Here is a 26,978-nt window from a genome sequence, read left to right as displayed (position 1 = left end):
TTTACGAAACTTCCAATGTACGGCATCAACGTTCTTCCTCTGAAGGACATTGTCACTGATTTCTTACGATGATCTCCTTTCCCAGTCTCTCTGAACCTGAGTTTCCTCACCTATAAAATAAGTAATACCTACCCTTACAGTTACTGTGGGGATTATTTGACATCATCTAGTAATTGCCGTGCTAGCTCAATAGGCTAAGTTTTCCTTCTATTTCTCCATCGATTTTAGCCTTATGAATAAAATTTAAAATATGAAATAGTTGAGCAAGATTTATTTGTAGAGCTAAGTAAATATGAATACAGTAAAGGAGGAAATCAAATATTTGCTAAATGAAGTTTTCTAGAAACATTTTGAATATCATAGAAGTGCATAAAAACATGGTCAATCAGACAATCTGAATCTTTCATTTGACTTACACAAGTCAAAATATATCATTTGGGACAGTATAAGTGACATTTTTCTGAACAGGTTAACCTAATATAAATATCTGAACGTTAATATTTTAATAACCTAGCAGAAAAAAATGTTTATTTTACCACTAGCATATTATTCACTAATTAGGACTAATTATAGGATACCAATAAAGTATATTAAAATCAATTATGTTTCTTATTTTAAAGTACATAGAACAAAGTATTTTAGAAACTTGGTGTATGTGTTAACTTCATATTTTTCTTAGCATTCACCCAAAGACTTTTGTATGGTAGGAATTAAAAGCGGTATTCTTAAGTAGTTTAATCATCCCCCTTAAACTTTTAAACAAGACATTTATTTGGGCCTCTAGTTTTTCATGAATAACAGAGGGGAAATCAAAATGAATTCTCATTCATTTCAAAACTTCCCATTTTTAGTTGTTTTTATTTCAAACCACACTTCCTTCGGGAAAATCTGTGACTCAATTTTGAATTGATCTAAGGTTTCTAAAAAGAAAGGAAATAATTAAGCAACAAGTACAAACCATTTAAACGGAATTTAAAAATATGTATTTTTTTTTCAGTGAGTACTATGGGCCAGCCTGTGATAGGATGGTTTGAAACCTGAGTCACCGTGACGAAGGATGAAACGCATTAATCATGTCATGTTCTTCAGAATTCACCATGAGACTCTGGCTGGGTCCCTATTTAGGCACTCCTATCTTCCTAATTTTAAAAAATGCACCTGTAGCAGAATTCTTCTGCAAAAGGACAGAGCCAGCTGGGGAGAGAGAGAGAGACAATTAAGCCTGATTGGATGATTCAGCAATAAAAATAGGAAGTTAGCTAGCTGTCTGAGAAAGCCTGAGCTACAAAGAACTAGATTGTTAGGGCAGGGCTTTTTGGGAAAAAAAGAAAAAGAGGAAGAAAGTGGAAATGAGTCCATTAACACAAACAAGAGGTGGACCTTTTCAGCTGATGGCAACCCGATCCCTGGAGCTGAAGAGCAGGCCAGACAAGACTGTGGGTGGGCTTACGCAGCCCTCAGTACCTGGGATGCTTCACAGTGGGCAATGGAGCGACAACACCAAAGCAAGACCGGCACTAGGGAAGGTCACCTACGTTGTCCCTCAGTTGGTGATAACACTGGCTGCTCCCTGCTCCCTCCAAGGGTCAATGTCTCGTCTTTGTGCACGAATGTATCCCCCTCCTGCTCTTCTTGCTCACCCCACCCCATCCCTCCACACTCCACTCACGGCCTGACCACACCAATCCAGGCGGACTTACCCCTCACACTGGGCAGCCTCCTCTCATAAATGTACACTTTTCAAATGCTCTTTCCTCCTTCAGGGTGCATTGCCCAAGGATGTATTAATTTCATTTTAATATTTTTACTCTATCTCCTGGGCTCCTATCAGATCCATCAAAGGAGATCTTATGTCTATCTCCCTGCCCACAGCCAACCCTGAGCGGGTGCTCAGTAAATACTCATTGTTGAATGAATGAATGAATCCTGAATGCAGAATAATGAGGCTTAGACACAACCTGGCCCACCGCAGGTTAGTTCCATTATTTCAGACAAGTTCACGTTGCCTCTTTGTGTCTCAGTTCCCCCTAACGTCACCTCTATCTCTAAAATTCTAAGTGTTAATAAATAGGTTCTATAAATTCTAAGCTTTAACAAATAGCCTATATTTTGGCATGGATGTGAGACTCCCAAGTAACTTTAATCGTAACTACTATAGTCTTATTGTCCCACATTCATTTCCTTCCCATCTTCCATTATTTCTCTGAAACTGGGTAAAGGCAGTTTCCCTTTGCAAGCAGGAGAAACATCTCCTGGTGACTTAAGGGAAGAATTCCTTCTATTCTAATTCTGAAGAGTGGTGAGATAATTTGAACATTCATTCCATGAATAATGAATATACATTTACTAAATTCTCCACATTGTTCTCGGTGAAGAGGACCAAAATAATAAGCAAAGTCTCATTTCTCACAGAGCACTCATCCTTGGGGAAGCGTGGCAAACACACACAGAATAAACAAAATCGCGATGAGTGCTCCGAGGAAAAAATCAAAGCAAGCAGGATGGATGGGGAGCAGGACAGGGATTGCCGTCTTATCCAGGCGAGTTGAGGGAAGACTCACCCCTCTCTTGGCCTTTGAGGAGAGATCTGAAAGAAGTGACAGATGAGAGAATATCGGGTGGGAGAAAAAAACGTTCCAGATAAAGGGAAAGAGCTGGTGCATAAGCCACGAGTCAAGGGCATTGTTGGCAAAGTTCTTGGTACAGCCGGGAGACAGTGTGTCTAGAGAGAAGTAAACAAGCCCGAGCCACAGACGAGGAGATTGCGGAGGTCACTGGGGAGTCAGATAATGCAGGACATTCGGCTTCTTCGTGGGGCTGGAAGCCACAGGATGGCTTGGTGCCATGAAGTGACCTGATTTGACTTCGGGTTTCAAAGGAACGCTCTATGAAAAGTAAGCCCAAAGGGCACAAGGGTAGACATAAAGAAATCACGTAGAAGGTGTTACAAATACCCCAGGTGGGGCGACGGTAGATTGAAACAGATGGTAAAGGGAGGGCTAATTAGAAATGGTCCGACTCCAGATCTGTTTGGAAAAGAGCCGATGGGTCGGATACGAGCACTTGGGGAAAGAAATGGAGGAAGCCATGGGTGGGGAACGGGCTGTCATTGGCAGTGGGATCAACACCTGTCAGTCCCCATGGATGAGCACAGGCACGGGGAGAAGTCACACTTGCACAGGGTGACAGAGGAAACGCCCTTGAGTGAGAACTAGGTTGCGGCTGGAGGGAAAAAAGAAGTGAACGGAATATTTAAAGAAGAACTGGGGGTCAGAGCCATTCCTCCATAAGCCCTCCAGCTCCACAGGCCCAGGGTGGGGGTGGGGGCCGGAGAGGGGCCAGAGAGGAAATCAGAACAGTGGGTGTTCGGAACCGAATGGGGACAGGAAGCATGCAGTAGTGTGAGTGGTCCTGTGCTTGCTGAGACGAGAGGGACTGAGTCACCTGTGGGATGAGGCCATGAGTCACCTTGGGTGGAAGCAGGCCACTTCCTGCCGGGAGCCTGTGCGCATGCCCTCTCTCCCCACAACAACATTGCCCCTGGTTTTCCGCGTGGAAATGCTCAATCTCTTTGAGGTGCTGGGTTACCTGTTAGTATTAGATAAACACTTGCCTCTGTGTACGATGCATGAGGATCTGCCTTCTCCGACAGCAAGTACAAACCCAAGGTGGACCCCTGCCCCCACGGCTTGCCTTGAGCCCACACTTTCCTAACACCTCACACCACAGTCCCCTGCAAATTTGGTGCCTGCACGTGTTCAGAGTGGTGCGTGTTCAATTCACGGTGCTGCTGGTCTTAGTTAGAGGTGCAATGGGAAGATATGGAGAGCTCGGATTAAAACCTTACCTCTAAAATCACAGCATGCAAAACACTCAGCTGGAAAGGAGAAAAACATCATTTTTTTTAAAGCCAAAACTACATTTTCGGAAGTGTAAAAGGGCATGGGAAAACATATATCATTTATATGTTCATAAAATATACCAGTAAAATGCAAATAAAATAAAATTGCAAAATCACATTGAGCTGAGCTAAGCCTGAGGGCACTTTGTAAAATGTGCTACTTTACTAAAACACACCTGAAATGATAAAAAAAATATTTTAGTACATTATTAGGCCACTATTTCCATTCATCTGTATCATTATCACTCTGGCCTTGTTTACATACAAGGCATGTTTACAGCAAAGAGGAAGAAAATTCGGAATGACACAGGCAAAAATGCTGCACTTATGACTGATAAAACCCCTTCCATGTGTGTGGCGTTGCTCAGGGCCCATCCTGGGCCCTCTGCAGATACACTAGCGTGTCCGGTACTGTTCATAACACCCCCAGAGTCCCCTGGCACCCCCGTCACAGAGACGGGGAAAAGGAGGCTTCCCGAGCATCCAGAGCTCAACAGCAGCAGAAACAAAATTTCTACCTAATCCTGCCTACCTCCCACTGCTGTCACTTATCCACGCTAGGACAATTGTGAAAGACTGCGATCACTCCAAGTCAGTGGCAAATAAACATCTAATAATGCCTCTTTGCTGAACATAATGACATTACTGTCTAGACCAACAGTTCAGACTATCGACGCAAGAAATCACTGAAGAGGCACAATCGGCAGGGGCTGCTCCCAGAAAACATCCCTGGACAATCAGCACTGGTGTGCGCCATGCGCCAGGTACTGTTTAAGCGCTGGGGATTCAATACTGATCTAGGAAGGTGAGTTTCTTGCTGTCAACAACACAGAGCAATAAACCCACATAAGCAAACCCGAGACAGGAAGGCCCCCCACCACCGCTGTGTGAGGGGGAGCGCGGAGGGGTATGCGCTCAGGGCAGGCGTTCCGGAAGCACCTCTCTGGGAAGGCAGCATCTGAGCAAAATCTGGGGAGACAAAGGACGCAACCGATGCAAAGATTCCTAACGACGGGCCCCGCTTCAAGCAGCAGAAACCAACCTAAGGAAGCCAGCCCACAGTCTTCGAGGCAGGAGAATCGCACGAGCTGGGTTTGGAGAGGTGAGCGGGGCCCAGGTCCTGCGGCATTTACACTCGATTACAAGTCACTAAGAGGTTTTAATCAGAGGATTCAGAGTTACTAGATCCACATTGGAAAAGAAAGGTAAAGCAGCATCACAGGAAAGGTCACACACACACACACACACACACACCTGGAAAACTGGATCCCTTCACTTGCCTACACTCCTAGCTCAAATACATTTCTCAGCCACACGCTGAGGAGCTGCTGCTGAATAAGATGACTCTATCTTCAGGCAGGAAGGAACACAATTCTGTAATTCTGGTAATTCTGGCTTCCTCTTGTTCTTCCCCTCCAGGCGTCAGGTTTCTGTTCGGTAACTGACACTGAGCTGGAGAACCTGCCAGATCCGCCGTCGATCACTCCAAGGCCCTGGAAGGCTTTGCGTCTGATCGGCAGGGATGTCTCCTCTTACTAAGCTACACAAGTCATTTCTCCCCCAGAATCCTCGGGACGCAACGCGTGTGATCAGTGTGCGTCGTGAAAACGGACACACAATGTTCCCTTTCATCCTCTAGACCCGCTGTAGGCGGGCCGTCTCTCCCAGTGCCGCTCTGCGGACCCGCCACGGCCACGCTGAGTTGTCCGCCGATCTTGGGAACAGTTTGTCATCGGCCGTTCCTCCTACCCTTCCAGTGTGACCCCAAATGGTCGTAACAGTAGACGGCAGGATGTTTTAAACCCCTTGTTGTGCAAATAAGGAGCTGCCGTGTCTCCTTGGTACCACACATGCTTTAAGGAGAAAATCAATTCCCTGTCTATGAAATAATATCTGAGAACCACTGATGCGCGGCACACAGTCAAGATAAGACACAGCCCACTGTGTGTGTTTATGTACTAGTATCACGGTTCGCTGTAGGTAAAATGGGCTTCAGTAGGAAACGACTTACATGTGCTTTGTTTGAACGACAGGAGAGATCAGTGTCAGCTACTGATTGCCAGGGTCTGCAAGTCTGTGTAGCACAGTAATGCCATAACATAGTCCCAAATACAGTATTTCTGTAATTTGATTTTTTTAAATTCTCACCCAAGGATATATTCATTGATTTTAGAAAGGAAGGGGGAGACGGGAGGGGAGGGGAGGAGAGGGGAGGGGAGGGGAGGGGAGGGGAGGAGAGGAGAGGGGAGGGGAGGGGAGGGGAGGGAAACATCAGTGTGAGAGAGAAACATCCATCAGTTGCCTTCCAATTGAACCCACAACCTTTTGGTGTACGGATGATGCTCCAACCAACTGAGCCACCCACCCAGGGCCCAGCTATGGTATTTCTTAAAAGAATTATCACTCCGTGGTTTCCTAAACCATCAACAAGCAAAGTATTAGTAATATTCTCAGTTTCCTCGTACAACATTAGATGCTGTTATTTAAATAAACAACATTTCCTTGATGGAACCTGTACAGCATAGAGGCAAAGCGTGCAGCACATGAACTGCCCCAGCATACAGAACTGGCAGGCGAACAGCTTCCTCATTAGCATAAATGTGCCATAAAATGCCAGTCAACTCGTGTTTTCAAACTGGGTATTTTATGCCTCTCTTGATGAAATCAATGCTGGCCCTATAATGCCAATGTAGAGAACACCTGGAATTGAACTTAAAAAACAAGAAACAATCTTTTAAGTAAAGTTAGTTTTTCCTTATTGTCACTGAGCATTTTCACCAGGCCGGTGTCCACACGCTGTCAAAAGCCTGATCCACGGGGAAGAGAACACTGAGGATCAGAGAAGGAGAGGCCTGGAGAAGAAGCTACTTGAAGTCACCCAGTTCTCCCTCTTCTCTGCAGAGAGGAAGCAAGCAAGGCCAGAGGAAGGGAGTGAAGCATGTTACTGAATCTAAGGACGGTTTCTCTCGTTTGACCATAAAGATGAACAAAGACTTAAAAGCTAGAGGCATTAAAAGGAAAATGGCAATCGCTGAGTATACACGATCGTGATGGAGCCGTTGTCATTAGAATGTGCCTGACCGTTTCCCAAGGCTCCCGGGTGCTCAGACGGCGATTACGTTGCCTGACCACGTTCAGTCTTGTTATGCCGTACAACTAGTGCTTCCCACAAGGTGCTTCATCTGCTGTCCTGCACGCACAACACTGAGAACCCAAGCATGGCAGGTCTGATACAGGCTAAACCACCTGAAGGAGGGAGACTGTGCTCCGCAGCTTCCTTCGAAATGCAGAAAAGAAGAATATGATAGGGGGCTAGACAGGTAAGCGCCACACAGCAAAACTAGCAGAATGTTCAGGAATCTAGGTATGTGCATATGCATTCACTGTAAAAGTCTTTCAACATTGTTTTTTTGAAAAATTTTCACAATACTTCTTTGGGGAAAAAAGCAAAATGTTTAAAAAGGGCTGCTATTAAGCCCTGGCTGGCATAGCTCGGTGGATTGAGCACGGGCTGCGAACCAAAGTGTCGCAGGTTCGATTCCCAGTCAGGGCACATGCCTGGGTTGCAGGCCATGCCCCCCAGCAACTGCACATTGATGTTTCTCTCTCTCTCCCTCCCCTCCCTTCCCTCTCTAAAAATAAATAAAATCTTTTAAAAAAAAGGGCTGCTATTCTGGAAGAAAGGAACCAAGCCAATATGAACAAGATCACTATAATAAATCCATTGTGATCGCGGAGGTGAACTCTCGTGCATTTGAATTCTTCAGATGGGTTTGTCACTTATTTTTCTACAAAGGGGCACACAACTGTGCAGCTACCTTTCAACCCAGACCCATAAAGACATTTTTCTGGTTATCCCTTTTGTTTACGACACACCTTTAAAATATACTTCCTACCCTCAGTGAACACATTTTATCCTAAAGCATTCTCGCACTGGCAGATCCATTTGGTTCAGATTAGAACCGCTTCCCCTCAGTCTCAGGAGAATGGGGCGAAGGAGCAGCTGAAACCATATCTGTTTCCCAAATGGTGATTGACTGCAGAAATGAAAACACAGCAAAAAAAATTTTGCTTTAAAAGTACAGTTGAAAAATGAATGAAAAAATATTAGCCCGGTCTGTCACGCTACCTCAGGCTACTTCCTCCCAAAAGTGCCAAGAGAGAGGTAAATGTAATACACTTTTATTCTATCATAATCAATTTGGGAGACATTTGAATTCATAAAAGAAGCTCTAGGCTGCTCGGATATGTTATGTATTCTTAGGAAAAAGACGCTTGACTTCTGCGTGCCTCTGCCAGCGCGTCCGAGGTGACATACTGAACCCAGGGGTTCCTTTGGGTGGTGTCCAAGGATTAGTTTTGGCATCCTTTGTCCACAACAAGGACGTGTTTACGTTTGGCACACAAATCATCCGCATGGATGAAGCCCATGGCTGCCGAAGCTCACCCTCGGCGCTGGGAATCCCAGTCGCAGAAGGCGGGACTATAGTTGTTCAAATGAAAGGGCCACAATTTAAGCCTAATCATGGCTGGTCAAGCGCACTATTAAATACACAAAGTCCCTTAAATAACCTTCACTTTTTTCCATGGAAAAAAAAGCTTCGTATTATGCACACATTTATTCTGTTTGCCTGGGCCTTCTGTACAGACACAACTGCGGAAAACAAATTATGCCATAAATCACAATTTTGCTACATTCATAACATAATGTGACTTATGTTGTGATACCATTTGCATTGCAAAAATGATGATGACCTTGTTATTTCAAATGATACCGTGCCCTTCTCCACAATGAAAAATCTCTCTGGAAAATGTGATTATTTTGAAACAAGGCCTATCATTCTGACTCCGACCATAATGGAATAACAAGGACCAGGCTTCCCCGTGTGCTTTAAACAACTAGACGGCATGACAAACTGCATGAAACAATGGTTTTCAGATACGAGATCCAGGGAGCACAGAAGAATCATCCCCGGAGGAAGAGAAGCAAACAGATGAGGCCTCACCTTGCACCAGCCCCCTGCCGAGAGAGGGCACAGTGCAGAGAAGGGGAACACACACAGAGATCAGCAGCTCTGCAGGGCTGAGGGCCACGGTGCAGAGATGGACAGGAAGGCCGTGCTGGCTGCGACTTGCAAGGCTAAACACCGGAGCTGAAAGTGCTGCACGGAGAAAGCTTTGAGTCTGGCCAAGTACTGATCCACACACACACCTGAATCACTACAAAGGCCAAGGAAAGAACCCTCAAAAAAGTAGATACAAATTAATATATATGAAGGCGTAACTTCCACAAGTTTTGTGAAAACTATAACCCATAGATCCAAGGCTCTCAACAGACTTCAAGTAGAAGAAACATGAAGAAAAACCACACTAAAGCCCACAAAAGTCAAAGTGTTGAAAAGTGATAATAAAGTCTTAAAAGCAGCCGGAGAAAAATGTCATATCGCATACAGCGGTCCAAGGCCTCTCTCCCATCCGTCAGAAGCAATGCGTGCAGAACGAAGTCAGGTGATATTTTTAACGCACTGAAAGGAAAATTTCTTCCTGGAAATCCTACGGGCAGCAAAAATCTTTTTCAAAAATCAAGACACAATCCTGACAGTCAGGCACGCAAAAGCAGACAGAATGCACCAAGGGCACGCCACACTACCCGGCGTGCTAAAAGAAGATGTCGAGGCGGAAGGAAAGGACCCCAGGCGGAAACGTGGATCTGCACAGAGGAACAGGCGTGGTGGCGGCAAGTATGGAAAGCAGTTTTTAGCCCTGGCTGGCGTAGCTCAGTGGATTGAGCTCGGGCTGTGAACCAAAGCATCGCAGGTTCGATTCCCAGTCAGGGTACATGCCTGGGTTGCAGGCCACGGCCCCCAGCAACTGCACATTGATGTTTCTTTCTCTCTCTCTCTCTCTCTCTCTTTCTCCCTCCCTTCCCTCTCTAAAAATAAATAAATAAAATTTTTTAAAAAGAGAGAAAAGCAGTTTTTAATGCTCTAAAAAACTCCTTAAAAGAGAATTACCCGTTGAAGGCAAAAATAGCCACAATAATTTTGACATTTATAACGTAATAAATTATATGATAGTGATACCACAAATGTCAGCAGTGGGACAATGGAAATAGAGTATTTTAAATTTATTAAATTTATTGGACTGTATATTTTAATATCCCTATCTCAAGAACTGCCAAGACAAGCAGTCATGAAATCAAGTAAGAACACAGACTACCTGTTAACACTATCTGTTTAATTGTCCTAATTAAATTACAAAACTCCAACCATTAACAACAGAGAACACGTTTGTTTGCATGCATATAGAAAATTCACTAAGATAAACCTATCCTGAGCCATTAAACAAGGTTTAATAAATTGGAACAAAGTATAGAATTAAAAAAATAATTAAAGTTATAATAGTAATAGTAAGATTCACTAACAGTCTAATGTTTGTATTTGATTTTTAAGTAATTTCAAGGTCTGAGTTGTTTGAAAAATAAAGCCCTAAAAAACTAATGCATTCTGAGAAAAATACATGAGTCACAGTCAAGATCTGATTATTTAATGCTTGCATTCCAAATATTCTCAAGATTGTAAGCACGGTTAATTTTCCTTATAAAAGAATCACTCTGTTAAATCATATGGGGCGGGGCATAAGTCAGTTTACAGTTGTGAGTACACAAAACACAGTTTATTCCTGCATTATCATTTATTAATTATTGTACTATTTTCCGTACAAACAACTGTAAACTTACTTTTCCCACCCCTATATATTCATAATACTTATTGTTCTCTATTTGATTGGGCAAAGGTCTACAAATTAAGCGCTGTAATTCATTTCAGTGTGGAGGATAGGAAATTAAATTATGCAAATACCCATCTGCATTTCATAAATTATTAAACTCACCTAAATCTGGTGCTTTGGAGCTTGGAAATTGGTACGTCCATTGATAGAATGATTAAAATTCCTATTAAGGATGAGTTCACTTAGAAAAACAAAGTAAAATAAAGATTGCCTCATAATGGATAGACCCCAGAAGCACCTCCGAGGCGGCCACGCGGCTGCCAGTTCTCTCTCAGCCCTGAGGGGCAGCCATCAGCTCTCCAGGCACTTTGTGTGCTTACAGGGGGTGCCACCACGACTGTAGTCTGTCAAAGGCCAACATACCCATGAGAAAAAATCAATGAGATATCAAGCTGGCCCATGATTTCATTTTGAATAGATCCATGGATAACGCACGTTACTCTGGCCAACTTAGGGATCAGGTCCCGATACACCCCCTCTATTGCTGAGCTATTCCAACTCCTGAAGCAGAGCTATTAAGAAAATAGCTCCAGTTTTTGGCATCCCAGGAGCATGAGGGGATTGTTCTTCTTGACTTTCTTGGGGCTGAGTGAGGTCATGTGACAAATTTAGGCCAAAGAGAAAGCAACAACATACATGACTTTGGGTCTAATCCTTTAATTGCCCATCAAGACCCTATGGAGCTTTCTATTCTTTGTGGAAATGACTGGTAAGGTCCTGGTGGAAGCTGCGTAATCAGCTCACATCCAGGTGGGAGGGAGCACGGAGCAAGGAGCAAGGAGCAGGGCCCACCGCTAGCCCACCTGCGACGGAAATGTAACAGGCACAACGCACGTACACCTTCCCTGCGAGAGGCTGCCAAGGTATCTTGGGCCAATAATAGTACTTTCAACACTGAGAAACAAAAGCAAAATGTTGTCTCCATAAGACCACTAACAACTCACAGACAATACACTGGGGAATGGTGAACGAGACTCTAAAAACAGAACACAAGGGAAATAGTCTAAGGAAACCCTCTCACAAACTTCATGACGTCTTAATTTTGTTTTGCAGCCCAAGTTTGTAACCACGTGCTTTCATGACTGAGCTGTGAGGATTGTTTATTCTGATTGTTTTCTTTGGGGAAGAAAATTTGTTTGAGTTATATTTTTTCTTAGGAAAATTTTAATAGCATAATTTGAAAAATGTTTATAGAATAATTATGTAATTTTTATCGCATTTAAATTGCACTTTTTAACCAGATGCGTCTACTTCCCATGTCAAGTAAGATAAATAATATAAACTACCATCAGGAGAATTATATGAGGTACAAAGGAAAACAATTAACATGATACGTTTGCTCTTGCAAGTTGAGGAAATTATTTTGCTAATTTAGAAACATTCTGTTTTGAATTTAGTCATCTCGTTAATCACTTTCATTTCATTGATACACATTTTTTCCTCTGTTGGGGAAGGGAGAACTAACACGATGTAGCAATCAATGATCAGATAAGATCAACGGTTCTCCAACCAGGCATCACACTGGCTGATTCACCCCCAAGACCCTCTCCACCAGCCGCAGGAGTAAGAAAAGACAGTGCAGACACAGGGTGCTGAGCAAAGACTCCACAGTGTGGGGGTGTGTGTGTGTCTCCTGACAAGAGAGCTATATTTTGTTTTCCGCAGTTGCACAAAAGTGACTAACAGATATTTTGTTACACTCTTCGTTAGCAAATTTCTTGAGAAATAAGAAACAGGACAGGAAAGGAGGACAGGGAAAACTGTCCACCTCCATAAAGGTACAGATGACAAGGGGACTTGGAGTACTGGCGGGGAGGTGCTAACCTCCAGGGGGCCCCGCTCAGAGCTGGGGGAACCTGACCTCTCACCCCTCTGAAGGACAGGTGTCATTATCTCATCTGAGATCTGGGTCACGTCTGTGCCCACGGCCTCCCTGGACAGCGAGAGCAACTACAACAACAATAAAAGCAGCACTAATGAAAAGCCTTCCAATTGAAGGGACATGGGAGGACAGCTTCTGCTGGACACCGCATTGTTTTTGTGAGGAGACCTATCAACATGCGATTCCTCAGGGACACCCGCAGCAGCGTGGCCACAGCCACCTGTGTGAGAGGGGCCTCAACGCCAGAGGCACAAGGAAAATCGGCAACGTGCACAGAATGTGGGGGAAATTCAAGCACTTGGAAGGGAGGTGGTGTTTTCATAACTGCAGAATGACTGATTTACTCTTGGATACTCGTGTCCTTAAAGCAGCCCAGCCTCCTGATATCTGACAGGGACTGTCCACTCAGCAATGGCAATGAGACGTTTTCCGGGTGCTCGTCTCAGGCAAGAGCACCCACACTGCAGAGGGAGAGAGCAAGTGCGAGAGGAACTGGGTCTCTTCTCGCTAAATCCCCTCACCAGTTACAGAGTGTGTAACAGTGTCTATGACATTTTAAATATATTTGCTCCTCGTCCTAATAAACTTTCAACATTTGAGAATCATTCAGTAATCGGGATGACTGGAACAAAAGGAAAATGTTTCCTATTCCATCATGAGGAAGTCATTTTGCAATCTCAACAAGGTATGAATATTATTTTAAATGAAATTAATTGTTCTGTTTGCACCGCCCAGCAAATTTTACGTGGTAGTAAAGCATGGGATTTCGCAGCCCTTTCTGTTTCGACCCACTCATCGAAGGGGTGTGGCTGTCCAGCCCAGACCACGCCCCTCTCCTGCTCGGCGGCAGTCTTTGCGAATTGGCTGTGGAACTCTTCCCAACTGAGCTGAGATGTGGAGTTAGAATCATTCCCGAAATCCTCCACCCAAGGATTCCCAAAATATGGGAGCTTACACCGTTGTTAACTTCCTTTCTATCTCCTCCCCTACATCACAAAATCTCTTAGGCGTGCTTATTGATTATTCATCTTTGTATTCCTATATGGAGCACAGTGCTCAGAATCTGCTGGGCAGGCAATCAATATATATGAGATACTATATTTGATAACAATATAAATATAAGAAGTTTTCAGATGAGGAGTCAGAAAAATAGTTAACCACCTAGTCTATTCAGAATAGTCTATAATTACATATACAACATTTTACTGGAAATGTAGAATTACATATTTAAGAAATGTGCTGCTAAACAGAATTATTTCAAACACAGTAGCATTTTGCTAAAGATGCACTAAATGACTTTTTTTTTCAACTGGAGCCATAGAGTGATCTAATTTGAAGACGCTGGAGATTTTTGGAACATCTGAAATAACAATTGAACTAAATGGAAAGTGGGAGGGATAATTTAGTTGGTAAAGTTCCCAGCAATAACACTTAGAAGCATTGTAACATTCATCTTTGACATTAGGCAAACACTGGTCACTTGGCAACAGGGGAGGGAGAGACTCCAGCAAAACTGTGAAATATTTTTTATATCTCTTGATGGTGTCCTGCTGTCCCCTCTGCAGCCCCAGTAAAATTTTCCATATCCTGGTGGGACCCCCTCTGACATGAATGTACCTCTCACCCCAGTTGCGACATCCGTATTCTTGTTTGCATAGAGACTTGCTATCAACTGTTTGAGAATTATGCTCCCTATCTGTCAATCAGTAGCCTATTACACTGTTATCTCAGTAATGGCTTCAAGCATATTTGAAGCTCTGTAAGATACTTTTGAGAAAGCCATAAAACATCCATGAGTCATTCCCCAATGGTGCAATTTTAGTCATTAATGTCACAATTCATAAGAAATGTCTGAGAGCAAAAGGAACTAGTCAGTTGCTTTGAACTTGAGCGTCCACCACTCCTCTGCTGGCCCCGCAGTCCAGAAAGTGAACACATACACTACTTTTAGAATCCATACCTGTTCTAATATTATTCTAAAGTCAATAATTTCCGTGAGCCTTAAGTATTATAAATCTAGAAGGTCTTCAATAACTCTTTCCTGACAAAAATGTATTAGCAATTTCTGCTGATTATTGTCATTCTAAGGTTATTTGGCATCGTATTAAACATACGTGGGGAGGGATAGGGGAGGAAACCCTCCACCACGTTAGGATGAACTAAGGCTGCATTATTGTGAATTTCAAATTAGATAAAAAAGGGGAAGCGCTTTTCATCGACAATGTTGTGAAAATCTGTAAATGTGGGCACTGGCGATTGCTAGTCGGTCATTGGAAAGACGAGTTCTGGACACGCCCATTCCCACCCAGTGTCGTGGAGAGGAGAGGTGCACACGGCACCCACTCTCACACACGGCAACTGCCCAAAGCCAGTCCATCCCCAGCACCCGACTCTTAAAAACTAGTGGGCAGTGACAGCTCTCAGATTCTAAATTTCAAAGCAGTCACTACCACAGTCCAAATTCTACCTTTTACTCTCTGGCATGATCTAGAATATTAGGGAAAATGGGGATTTCATTCTTTCAGAAGTTCTCTGAAAAAAAAAAGGCAGTGACATAATTTGACTGGCTAATTACATCTTCCATCAACCTGCTGTCTAGACTTTCAATTTGAGAATTTAGAAAGCACTAGAAGTGAATGGTGTCTTTGATCATTAACACAGCCATAATCCAAGTAAAAGCCATCATCCACGTTTTTGAAATGAGAGCAAAAGTGTCTGGAAATGACTTGCAGAAGGTACTTCTGACTTCCACTCCAATTTTGCTGAATCTCCTTCACTTTATATGTTTGCCCAACTCATCTCCACCACAGTAAACAGCAACGGCAACAAGCCACACATTGAGCTAATTAGCATTATCGCAAACATTCCCACTGATGACCAATTTTAATGGGAAACCACTCCTGACAGATAAGATTATCTCAAAATAGCTTCTATTCACTTACTTCCCAACTGCTGAAATTATATGAAACCCTGGCCCTGGTTTCCAGAACCCCTCCTCAAAGTCTACTTTCACTTTAAGATAGAATCAGAAAAAAACTTTGACTCTCTTAAAAAAAAAAATGGCCTAAATGGCAGACTTAACTCAAAATAGCCACCAGAATTACATAACCAACCAAATGTATTTCCTTTGCACACGAGGACAGGGATCCTCTTGCAGAATCTAAAGTGCACATATCAGCAAGACAGAAAGAGGAGTCGAAGGAGGTCTCCCTCAGTCACTCCCCAGTGCTGTGGAAGGGTTCTAATTGTATTTATACTTGAGCTTTCGTAAGTCATGCTGTCTTATAAAACCCACTTTCCCTGACACCTTCTGACATACTTCAAAGACTCTGTTTTGCCCAAAGAAATATGAATCAAGTGTCCCAGGTTCGATTCCCAGCCAGGGTACATGCCTGGGTTGCAGGCCATAACCCCCAGCAACCACACATTGATGTTTCTCTCTCTCTCTCTATCTCTATTTCCCTCCCTCCCCTCCCTAAAAATAAATAAATAAAATCTTAAAAAAAAAGAAATATGAATCAACTGCCACTTTTGACATATGCAAGCACACTTTTGTTTCCCAAAATATTCCACATGGATGAAAAATACCTCTGACATTGCGTCGAAAGTGAGTGATTTGTTGGAAGCTGACACCAAAAACACACACATTTCCCCCCAATGATTAGTTAGTAAGCCCAACATTTCCTTCAGAGAGGAGGTCAATTTCACCTTCTTGTGTGTAACAACAAAATAGTCTGGGGTGCCACGGTGCCGCTGTCCCATTTGCTGGCTATGCCGCGTCTCATCACGCCTCTCTTGTTTTCCACAGGTGCACACGGAACACAAGACCACCCAAGTGATTGGGTCAACTGAGACCATTCCCCAGATGCTTAAATTAGCACATGCTTATTATAAAATGCTGTGGCAGTTGAGCTAGAATTAGAGTTGAAACCAGAATCCCATCATAAACTGTGTCCAGCATCAATGAACCAATGGGATTCTCAATTTTCACACTAGTGGCACCTGACAAGTCCGCCACGGCAGTAATCATAATACATGCTGTATCTGCCTGCACCACAAAGGCTGAGACATTTATCCAGAAGCTTCAGACAGATGTAAGGCTGAGCGCATGTTGTCCTGAATTTTGCTTCCATTCCTCACTTGGTATATTTCGGGCAGAAATAATGCATGACAACATTTGTAATACTTCCAATATTTGGAAAGGCAGTAAGCACGCTCAAGTGCCAAGAGGTGAACTCTGTTGATATTTGTCGTATTTTAAAATAGTAGAAACTCATCTGCTGATGGGCACATGGGCACAGTCCAAGAGCGCATCAGGGGATGAGTGGATTAAAAAGCTGTGGTCTGCTTGCACCGTGGAATACAGCACACGGGCACAAAAAAGAAGGGACTCCTACCCTTTGCGACAGCATTGAGGGACCTGGAGATTATTATTATACTAAGTGAAATATACCAGTCAGACAAAGAAAACACCATATGATGTCACTCATAGGTGGAATGTAGTGAACAAAATTAACTGACAGAATAAAACCGGAGGCACGGATACACAGAACATTCTGACAGATGTCTAAAGGGGGGGGGCACCGGGGGCTGAAAGAGATCAGCCCAAGGACACGCATGCACATATCCATAGCCCACGGACACAGACAATAGTGTGGGGGAGGGGGTCAGGGGAGTAGGGGTCGGGTGGAGGGGGAACCAAAGGGGGTATGGGGGACATCTGTAATGGTGTCAACAACAAAAATTTTTTAACTAAACTAAATAAATAAAATAGTGGACACTTGATGATAACAATTTACATGTTTATGAAGTTACAGTTTCCAAGTGTGTATCACACTAACATCTTATTAAGCCTCAAAAGAACTCTATGAGAGTGGGCAAACATGATTATCATTCTCATTTGTAAATGACGACCCTGATTTTTGTCCATGATTTCTAAATTCCCTTGGAATATTTCCCAGGCCTGTCCACATGCCAGGACACACGCACCTTCAAACTGTGTTTCCTAAGTGGCCACGTTCCGTGCACCTTCTCTGGAGCCTCTCTCCTACCCTCGACCACACTCTCGAAACACATCTCCTCTCTTCTGCCTTGTTTTCTAGACCATACGTGGTTCCAACACTGAGGTCAAGACACTCTACCGTTTTGCCTATCTGTTTGCGCTTTCACATGTTTGCTTTTCCTTCCGAATTGAAATTCCCTGAGTGGCATCATTTAACTCGTTTAGCGAGTGTTCTTGTGTCCCATGATTTCCCCGCCACACTAAGCTAGGTGCAAGAAACAGATGCGATCTCTGCCCTCCCGGAGTTCATGTAGCCTTGCAAAGGCTTGTGCGAGGGACGTTACACAAGTGATGAACGCTACAGAGCTAATGCATGCCGGTCTCTGCCAGCACTACAGATGGAACGACCATGACCAGGGAGATGCTTAAGTTAAAGTCAGAGTCAAAGAAACAAAACGTGATGAATAAATGGAGGTGGGCCAAAGGAGTAACATTCTAGAAGAAAGTGGGCAACACATGTAAAGGCCTTAAAACAGTGTTTATGACAAACCTAAACAGGTTTAGCACGGTTAAAGAAAATAACCAGCCAGTAGTTTCCCAGGCGAAGGTAGAGCTCACATTTCCAAGGGCCTTGAACTTTGGAATCTGTCCTAATGGTAATAAAAAGGCACAGAAATATTGGCAGAAGGTGGATGACACGGTAAGAACATAATACTTACTCTTCAAAAACATGACTTCTGAGGCCCTCAGAAGACAAGCAAGGGTGATTCTAAAATCTAGTAACGAATCCGTTATAATAATGTCAGTGAGAAATGCCGTGAGTTGCCTTGGACTCGGATGGTGACGGAGAACTGAAGAGAACTAGAACTGGTGTCACATTGAAGAAACGGAACCAGTAAGGCTGGGTGCAGGGCGGGGACGGGGGTGTAGTGAAGGGTAGAGCAGGTCAAGCGTATGGTGACAGAAGGAGATTTGGCTTTGGGTGGGGGGCACACAATGGGATAGACAGATGGTGAATCATAGAACCGCACACCTGAAATCTATGTGATCTTATTAACCAATCACCCCAGTAAATTTAATTTGAATATAGAAAGAGAAGAAGTCAAAGATACCTCTTAAATTTCTGACTTGAGCCACAGGATATGAGAGAGAAGGAAGAGGTCTGAGAGGGGAGCGGACACAATGAACTAGAGGAGCCCAGAGTACCTTTCTAGGGACACCACGCCACCGTGGATATTCTGAGGCATGAGGTTACATAATTTTGAACCTTAGAATACAAGTCTGGTTGTTTTCAACACATAGCCACAAAGTACATCAAAATATGCAAAACAGGATTATACCCTGGACCTATAACAAGGCATTAAGCCTAATATTTTAATGTAAACATAGTGGCCTGAGCATTCCAAAGCTGGTCTTCTGTTTTGGCATTGAGGTGAGTTTCCATGGGAAAAGCACCAGGGCTACACGGATCTGCTTCAGGGCACTGACCAGGGACCATTCATAAAATCATGCATCTTACTTCTCACTGCAATTAAGTCTCATCTTAATTGTCTTGGCTTCACATGTCACATCTAAACAGAACTCAACACATCATACCTTAGAAATCCAGGGTTAAAAAGCACACAGTATAATACCAAAAACAATGATCTCAGAACAAAAATGATTATTTGGAGAAGGACCTTAACTCTTTGTTTAACCCGAGGAGAAAGTACAGGCAAAGAGACACAGTGTTTACAGATAGGAATATCCACCGTCATCTCTCTTATCCAGGCATCAACAGCCAAGCCATTAGGCGATTATGACGGAGTATAAATGAGCAACTTCCAAGAAGACAGTTCTGGCACTTTAAAGCCCTAAAGCAGCGTAACCAGCAGAGGACCCCTAGTGGTCCTGGGCGGAACCAATGCTATCCGTCCGGAAATAGTAACACACACGTCACAGGAGGCACACGTCAGTTTAAGTATTTCAAACATTTCCCATGTGCCTCATTTCATTTAAACTTCACAGCTGTTCTACCAAGTTCTAGTCATACATAACTCCCCTTAACTGTTTCTCTCTAGATTCAATAGAAAATACAAGGCACAATTTTAATAAACACACATAAATACTAACTTCTGGTACAGGATCCAATGCACACCGCCATATTTTTGGTGGCAAGAAATACAAATCTCAGATATAATGGTATCAATGGTAATATAATTATATTAATATTAAATTAATATAGCATTAATTATATCAAAAACAATTGATATTTAAATTATAAAGTGTTATAAAACAGACTTTGCAATGTGGCCTGCTCATATTTTATTATTTGACACAAACATTTCGAGGCCAAGGATACTTGGCAAAGATGAACACCCCTTTAGACGTCTCAGAAGGCACCTCCCGGTTTGACGCTGGCTCCACGTAAAAAGCACTGAGGAGGGATCGCTCTCTCCCGACTGGCCTCAGCGGCTCCATCTTCAGAGGTCTCCAGTCCTCTTCACTCTGCCGCCTCCTAAAATGTAAAGCCCCTGCCCAAACAGCCTCCATGACACCCTCCTGAGCAGTCCGTCCCCCATCATCACCCCAAACGCCCTCCCTCACGCCCAGGTTCTGGAGGTCAGACCTCCTGTGCCGGGCAGCGGGTCCTTCCCGTCTTACTGCAACGCACTCACTCGTCTGCACCCATTTTGTCCAGCTAGGTGGTTCAGAGGCCAGCTTCAGAGCTCCCTCGGGGATCCCTGAAGCTCTCTCCTCGCACAAAAACGCATGCATACGTGCAAACACACATACATACCTGCACACATACACAAACAAAACCGCACACACACAACACAATTCTGTGGTGCACTCCCTTCTTCATATCACCACTGACCCCACCACCTGTGACTATTTGCCTGCGTGTCTGTAGTTTCTACAAAGCTGGGGTCTGCTCTGTATGCTCGTGTGTGGTATCTGCAAATGGAAGCTACTTAGTGAATGCTTAGGAGTGAAGAGCGCATCTTCCCTTGCAATTACTTAATGGATTTAAAGCATGGAGGATGCCACGTAGTCAGAGGACAGACAGGCTTTGATGGCCCATTGTGATCAGAACTCCATACTAGTTAGTGGACGGGCAGGCTCTGATGGCCCATTGTGACAGAACTCTGTACTAGTTAGTGGACAGGCAGGCTCTGATGGCCCATTGTATTTAGAACTCCGTACTAGTTAGCAGACAGGCAGGCTCTGATGGCCCATTGTATTTAGAACTCTGTAATAATTAGTGGATAGGCTCTGATGGCCCATTGTGACAGAACTCTGTACTAGTTAGGGCACAAGGAGACGCAATGGCCAACGTTGACACTGACTCTTCCGCGTAGACATCTGTGTCCATCAACAGAAGAAAATGCATGTAAGCAAGCATCATCAACCGAGCTATCAGCAAGAACAAGTACAAGCAGAGCCTGCAGAATCGCTCAGAGTAAAGGTCCTGAGGAGGTAGGGTGTTCTCTGGAAACACATTTAACCCTAACCTTTAAAGGAGGAGCAAAAAGAAAAAGGCTTTCCACATCTGAGGTGTGGCACATGCGAAATTACAGAGGCAGAAGGGACCGTTTTCTGCAGGAAGCCTCGCACAGCGAAGAAAACCAACAGAAAAGAGGTGTTGGGTGCAAGTAGGAAGTGACCTTGGTGAGATGGGGGATGGCTGGCTGGAGAGCCGTGGACGCTCAGCGAGCGAGCCAGTGCAGACTGGAGGTGAGAGGTCATGGGCGGCTCCCTGCGCCCTCACTGACGCGGCCGCAGGAAGCACCGCCGCTTGCCCACGGTGAGCCTCCCACTCCGAACGGTGAGAGCACTTACAGTATGCGCTGCACAATGAGAGAGAAGCAATTTATAGCAAAGGTTTGCTTCTAATCTAAACCAAACAGCATGTTAAAATCCACCAAAGACAGAAACTGCGATCTGAATTAGCTCCCCGTGGAATAAATTTCCTTCCTAATGCTCCGTTGTTAAGCACAATTTGTTGATAAATCTGTCTCTAAGCCGACATAAAAATCTAGTATTGATTGCCAGAAGAGCATTGCCACGTCCCAGATGCATTATTCACCTGAAATTGCTATAGACACACACGAATCTCAGAACCACAAGCCCTCTTTCTTGCGGCAAAATGGACTTAGGCCACTGCGATAGGTCTAAAATAAAACCCACATAAGGAAGGTTGAGGGGATAAAAAAAATAAAATACTCCAGGTATGTGTTCTAAAGCCATAGTCACTATACCAGCATCATGCATTCCCATTCTTAGGGTAGTGTTTCTCTTCTCACTCTTTCCTAAATATCTAATACTGTATTTTGCCATGTATAATGTGCACCCATATTTTTGGCCTGAACTTTCAGGGGGGAAAAAAGACTTTCCTTTTAAGTTTTAATTCAATTATTTATCTATTTATGTACTTATTTATTTATTTATATTTAGAGACTTGTTTTCTGTATACAGGAATTTCAGCTTTTATTTTTAAATATATTATGGTACAAGAAATTTTATGTAACAAATAACTACAAAACACAAGAACAGACACACAGTTATCTCAGGTACTACCCCTGTATAATGCACATCCTTATTTTTCCCCTTGAAAATTTGGGCCTAAAAAGTGCACATTATACAGGGCAAAATATGGTAATTTCAAAGACCAGCCCCCTTTAAAAAAAAAAAAAAGAAAGGTAGGAGCAGCAGCATTCAAGGTTCCTAGGACCCTTCACCTTTACTGACTGAATAATCTCCCTTTTGCTAAACTCTTAATCTCCCTCTTATCTCTTCAGTGGCTTGTGATGGTGAAAAATTATCCATAATATTCCATTTAATTTCTGAGGATTTCCTCGCCATATGGCTCTTTTTGGAGGATCACAGACAATTAGTTCCCCCTAATTGGGACAGGTCACGAAATAGCATTCCGGCTGCGGCCCCTGATTTGACTTGAAACATAACAACAAATACAAGGCTGAATGAGAGAAAGGATTTGGTAAACACCAAACTACAACAGTGGGAAAGACTCAGTTTCCTGGAAATGAGGGGAAAAGGCATTTTCTGGCCGGATGCATCTACAGGGTCGCTCCAGGGTTCACCTCCCCAGGCACCCTATGCGACGTTTGCCTGTGAAACTTGACACTGGAGACCAGACGCAGCGCTGACCCAGCTCTGTTTTCTGCATCTTACAGCCATTGATCTTACAGCCGTCTCCGGTGACGAACGTCTCCCCCGACTCCTAACACCATGTGTTCCATAAACACGTCGGCCAAATCAGCTTTTCCCTGGTGCATTAGCCACAACATTCGACTTTGGTAACGACAGGAACAGAAGGGCTCCGTTTTAAAAATTTATCTCTTTCATTCACAATATTCCTCTAATTTATCTGGCTGTGGTGCTTCGTGTTGGTTTTCAGTTGAACTAATTCAGGCCGGGGGGGGGGGGGGGGGGGGGGGGGATGTACCGTTGGCGAGGAAAGCAGCTCCCTACACCAGGCAGCTGCTTTCCCGGGAAACGATTCACCCAGAACCGCGGCAGCTCCGCGGCCTCGCACCTCCCTTCCCTGCATTTGCTGAATTTAGCGCTAGCTGGCTGGGGACGCAAACACTCGGAACTTCAAGGCGTGTGGGTGAGGGCGCCTCCTCCCAGCCGGCTTCTTCTTCCGAACGCGCACAGAGCAACTGCTGCGGGTCCGTGTGTGGTATTCCACTCGTACACACGTCCTTGCAGCATTTATAAAAACCGAGGCGAGGTTTGCCAGTTTGCAACCATTCAAGCTCCCTGGTGCTTTTGGTTTGAATCAAGTCGGTGATGAAATAATGAGTTCCTATTAAATTCTGGATTAATCATTACTGTTTCTTCCCTGTTTTTTTTACAGTGGTACTAAATATCCATGACTTCAAATATCCATGATATCTGTAATATTATATGAGGGTATCATATAACCAGGAAAACATTCTTCACTAAAAGGAGCTTATGGTTCATTTATTATCAAGGTCATTTATTTATGAGAAAGATCTCGCCAACTCACAACTCTGGCTGCAGTGGGATTGGTTACCACATGCCTGTAAGTGTGTATTAAATTGCATTTTGCAGGAATGGTGGCAGTGAGCTGATGCTGCTGAATTATATCACGGCATCTTTCCAACAGCATCGTGGCACACAGATCCGGGTGCCCGTGACCGCTGCCAGGACCAGAGGACATGAGCTTTAAGGGGTGTCCTCCTGTTTGTGCACATGGCCTGCCACTGCATCTGACAGGACGCCATCTGTTCACCCTGATGCCGTTCTTGAGGGTAACTGGGTTAAAACTACAAGACACCGGAAAACAGTCACACTGCACGCTGAACTGACTGGCTCTTTCTATCAGGGACTTTTCATTTCACAGGCCAGTCATTAAAGTGTGTGTGTGTGTGTGTGTGGCCATGTTTTAAGTGATCAAGACTTCTCTACAATTGTGATTCACTATGTACAATAACTGAATATTAAAATATTTCTCATTAAAAGAGTGTATGTCATAGTTCTGCAGTTCAGAGCTTTGCTACGGAGTTTAATTGCCAAGGGTCGAATCCCAGCCCCACCTTTTCCTACCTCGGTGAATCTGAGCAAGTTACCAGAGGTACTGGGAAGATTGAGCTAACGAACTAGTCCAAGAAAAGAATCAAATATAGTACTCGACCTATAATAATACCTCCATATACATTAGTCATTATTATCAACAATAGCCCCAATTTGATATTAGTCTCAAATTGGTACAATGAAGTTGGAGAACCGACATTTATTACCCTTTGGATGGCATGTGCTATCTAGACACATTGCAAGATGAATCCCATCTCTCAAATGTGCTTCATTTGATTTTAAATATCACCCACATCCATATTTTAATAGCGATCCATTTTTAAGCCCTCTCGGCGATGTTTCACACAGTGTTTGTGGCTGCGTGTCATTCCCCGAAATGCCGGGAACCAGAATGCCACCGACGAGCCCACGGAACTCTACCGCGGCCTCACCGCAAGCAGAGCTGATGCTCACAGAAGCTCCATGTCATGACTCGTTGAAACCTCAATCCCAGACCATATTCATCCTGGAAACGCCAAAAATAATGTCTGCAATGAGTGCGGAGACAGTGAATGCACAGCAGGTCCATTGTTCCTGTTAGTGTGGGTTTAGCCTCCCAGAGCCTCCCAGCCCTCCATTTCATGCCGACAGTGAGCTGCAGGTTACAGGTCACGTACAAAGACAAGGTAGACTGAGAAGGAGAAGAGAGTCGAAAAGGTTAGCATGCGGACTGGGGATGGGAACGTAAACCCCTTCGCTGGGTGACGGTACATTTAACTCCGGCTTTTGGAAGCTCTGGCTGGCGGGGGAGGGGCAAGGGGGGGCGGGCCTTTCAGTTCCCACTGACTGTCTCCGAACAACCGTCACTCACCCAGCAAAGTACTGGCCCCGCTCACTACACTGACCCACCACAGTGTGTGTGACTTTTGTGCAATGATTTGCCTCCTGGGTATGCTGTCTTTCAGGATTATGAAATGAGTTCATAGGGAGAAACAATAATAAATAATTATCTGCAAAGCGTAACAAAGAGCAAAATTATTACACTAAAATCAATCTTGACATATACAACTTGGAAACACTCAAAGTGTTAGTTAAGAACAAACTCTCTGAAAATTCACTGTTGGAGGAACCATATGCTAGACCCTCCCACAGAGTTAATGACACAAACTGGATTAGCAAATGGACCCTTCACAGTTTTCTCAAAGATGGTACCTGATGTACTCATGTCAGAGAAAAACCAACCAGCCACGATGGGGGAGGGGCTGCATTGGTTAGGATGGGAAAAGTATTGGTTAAAGAGGATTTGTTAAGAGAAAACTAAACTGATGCAAAACCACAGTTTTAAAATCACTAATCTTTTTAAATTTTTTAAATTTTCAGTCAATTCAAATCTAGTATTTGACCATACCTTTTTTGAAGATGCACATATATCACTTATGCACCAAAAAATAAATAAAAATTTTCTCCCTGAACTTCATAGAGCTCACGCATACCCCAGTTGTTCATTTTTGAACAGTTAGAGTTTAAAACAATCATGATGGAGTGGCATTAAAAAAGTAAAATATGTCTTACCTCTTCCCACTGATGTATGTATCGTATTAGTCTTGAAAGTCGCAACAAACGCAAGAGACTGAGAATTTTTGTAAACCTCACGATGCGAAGTGCCCTGGCCGTCTTGTAAACCTCTGAATCCATTCCCTTTTCCACAATGAGAAAGATATAATCCACTGGGATGGAGGAGATGAAGTCCACCACAAACCAGCTCTTCAAGTAATTCATCTTGATCACCTTGGGGTCCAGGATGATTTCAGAGCTGTCCTCATTGACAGTGCCCGTCCTAAAGTTCATGATCAGGTCCAAGAGGAACACGGTGTCTGACGCCACGTTGAAAATAATCCACGGCGTGGTCGTTTGCTCTGTGAAGAACGTGATCCCAACGGGAATGATGACCAGATTTCCAACCATCATGATGAGCATTATTAAATCCCAGTAAAACCTACAAGAAATGCATTTTAAAGATCAGATTTTAAGAGGCAGACAATAACCAGCCCATTCTCCCCCCTCCACCATAAAAAAATGCTTATTACTGGTTTATGGTAAAATAATAAATGAGTAAAAGAACAAAACGTTGGTTTTATAAATAAGGCAACTAATTCCGTCAATGGAGACAAATTGAAATCTAAGTAAAGCTAGCGTTCTCCTAAAGCAAGGTCCTGTAATTACAGAATTCTAAAAATTGTTTGATGTTGTGTGATAGAAATAAATTCAAAACACCCATAACCCCTTTGATTTGGTGAAGAAGTAAAAGCACCTTCCCCTGTAGCTTGCATAGAAAGCTGGGAGAAATTTATAAAGTCAGAATATCTACCTTAAAAAAAAAAGAACTGTTTTTGGAAAGATTATTCAGAAGTGCTCTGAAGTACTTGATATCAAAGTACCAATCGCAGGTGAGAATGAACAGGGATAAATAGGGCCCAGTAAAGGTACTGGTACCGCACACGTGTGTCTAGGGCATCGGGCCAACGTGAGCTCCGGAACCGCCCACCGCTGCACAGGACTCTAGCCATTTGTGGTCTTTCCTTCTTTGGACTGGAATAGGAAAACTATTTCTTTCCTGAATCTAAAAATAATGTAAAAGACTCTACTGCAGATTTGAAACAAGAATTTATGATTGCTAACTACCTTCTGAAACATTCTTAACTCACCTTATATCTCATCTTTACATGATCTTGCCTTACATTTCTCCTCCTGGGAGAAAACCAGGAACTTTCAGGTTATTCCAAGTTAATATATGGTAACTCAGCTCTTCAGAGATGATGATGTTATTTTTCATCTGGGTTCTTTCAAAGTCTATTGACACT

At 43.6% G+C, this 26,978-nt stretch overlaps 1 protein-coding gene across 1 annotated transcript in view; it reads right to left on the bottom strand.

The window, feature by feature from the left end:
• The window catches only part of HCN1 (hyperpolarization activated cyclic nucleotide gated potassium channel 1), a 313,939-nt gene that overhangs the window by 247,800 nt on the left and 39,161 nt on the right, over nucleotides 1-26,978 (bottom strand). The window contains 1 exon segment of the mRNA XM_028521854.2: nucleotides 25,690-26,113. Within this exon segment, the coding sequence (XP_028377655.1) occupies nucleotides 25,690-26,113 (424 nt within the window).

Source organism: Phyllostomus discolor, chromosome 3, assembly GCF_004126475.2.
Source record: "Phyllostomus discolor isolate MPI-MPIP mPhyDis1 chromosome 3, mPhyDis1.pri.v3, whole genome shotgun sequence".
NCBI classification, from domain to species: Eukaryota; Metazoa; Chordata; class Mammalia; order Chiroptera; family Phyllostomidae; genus Phyllostomus; species Phyllostomus discolor.
The sequence above is the reverse complement of the archived record's forward strand: the minus strand, read 5'-3'. Positions and strand labels throughout refer to the sequence as shown.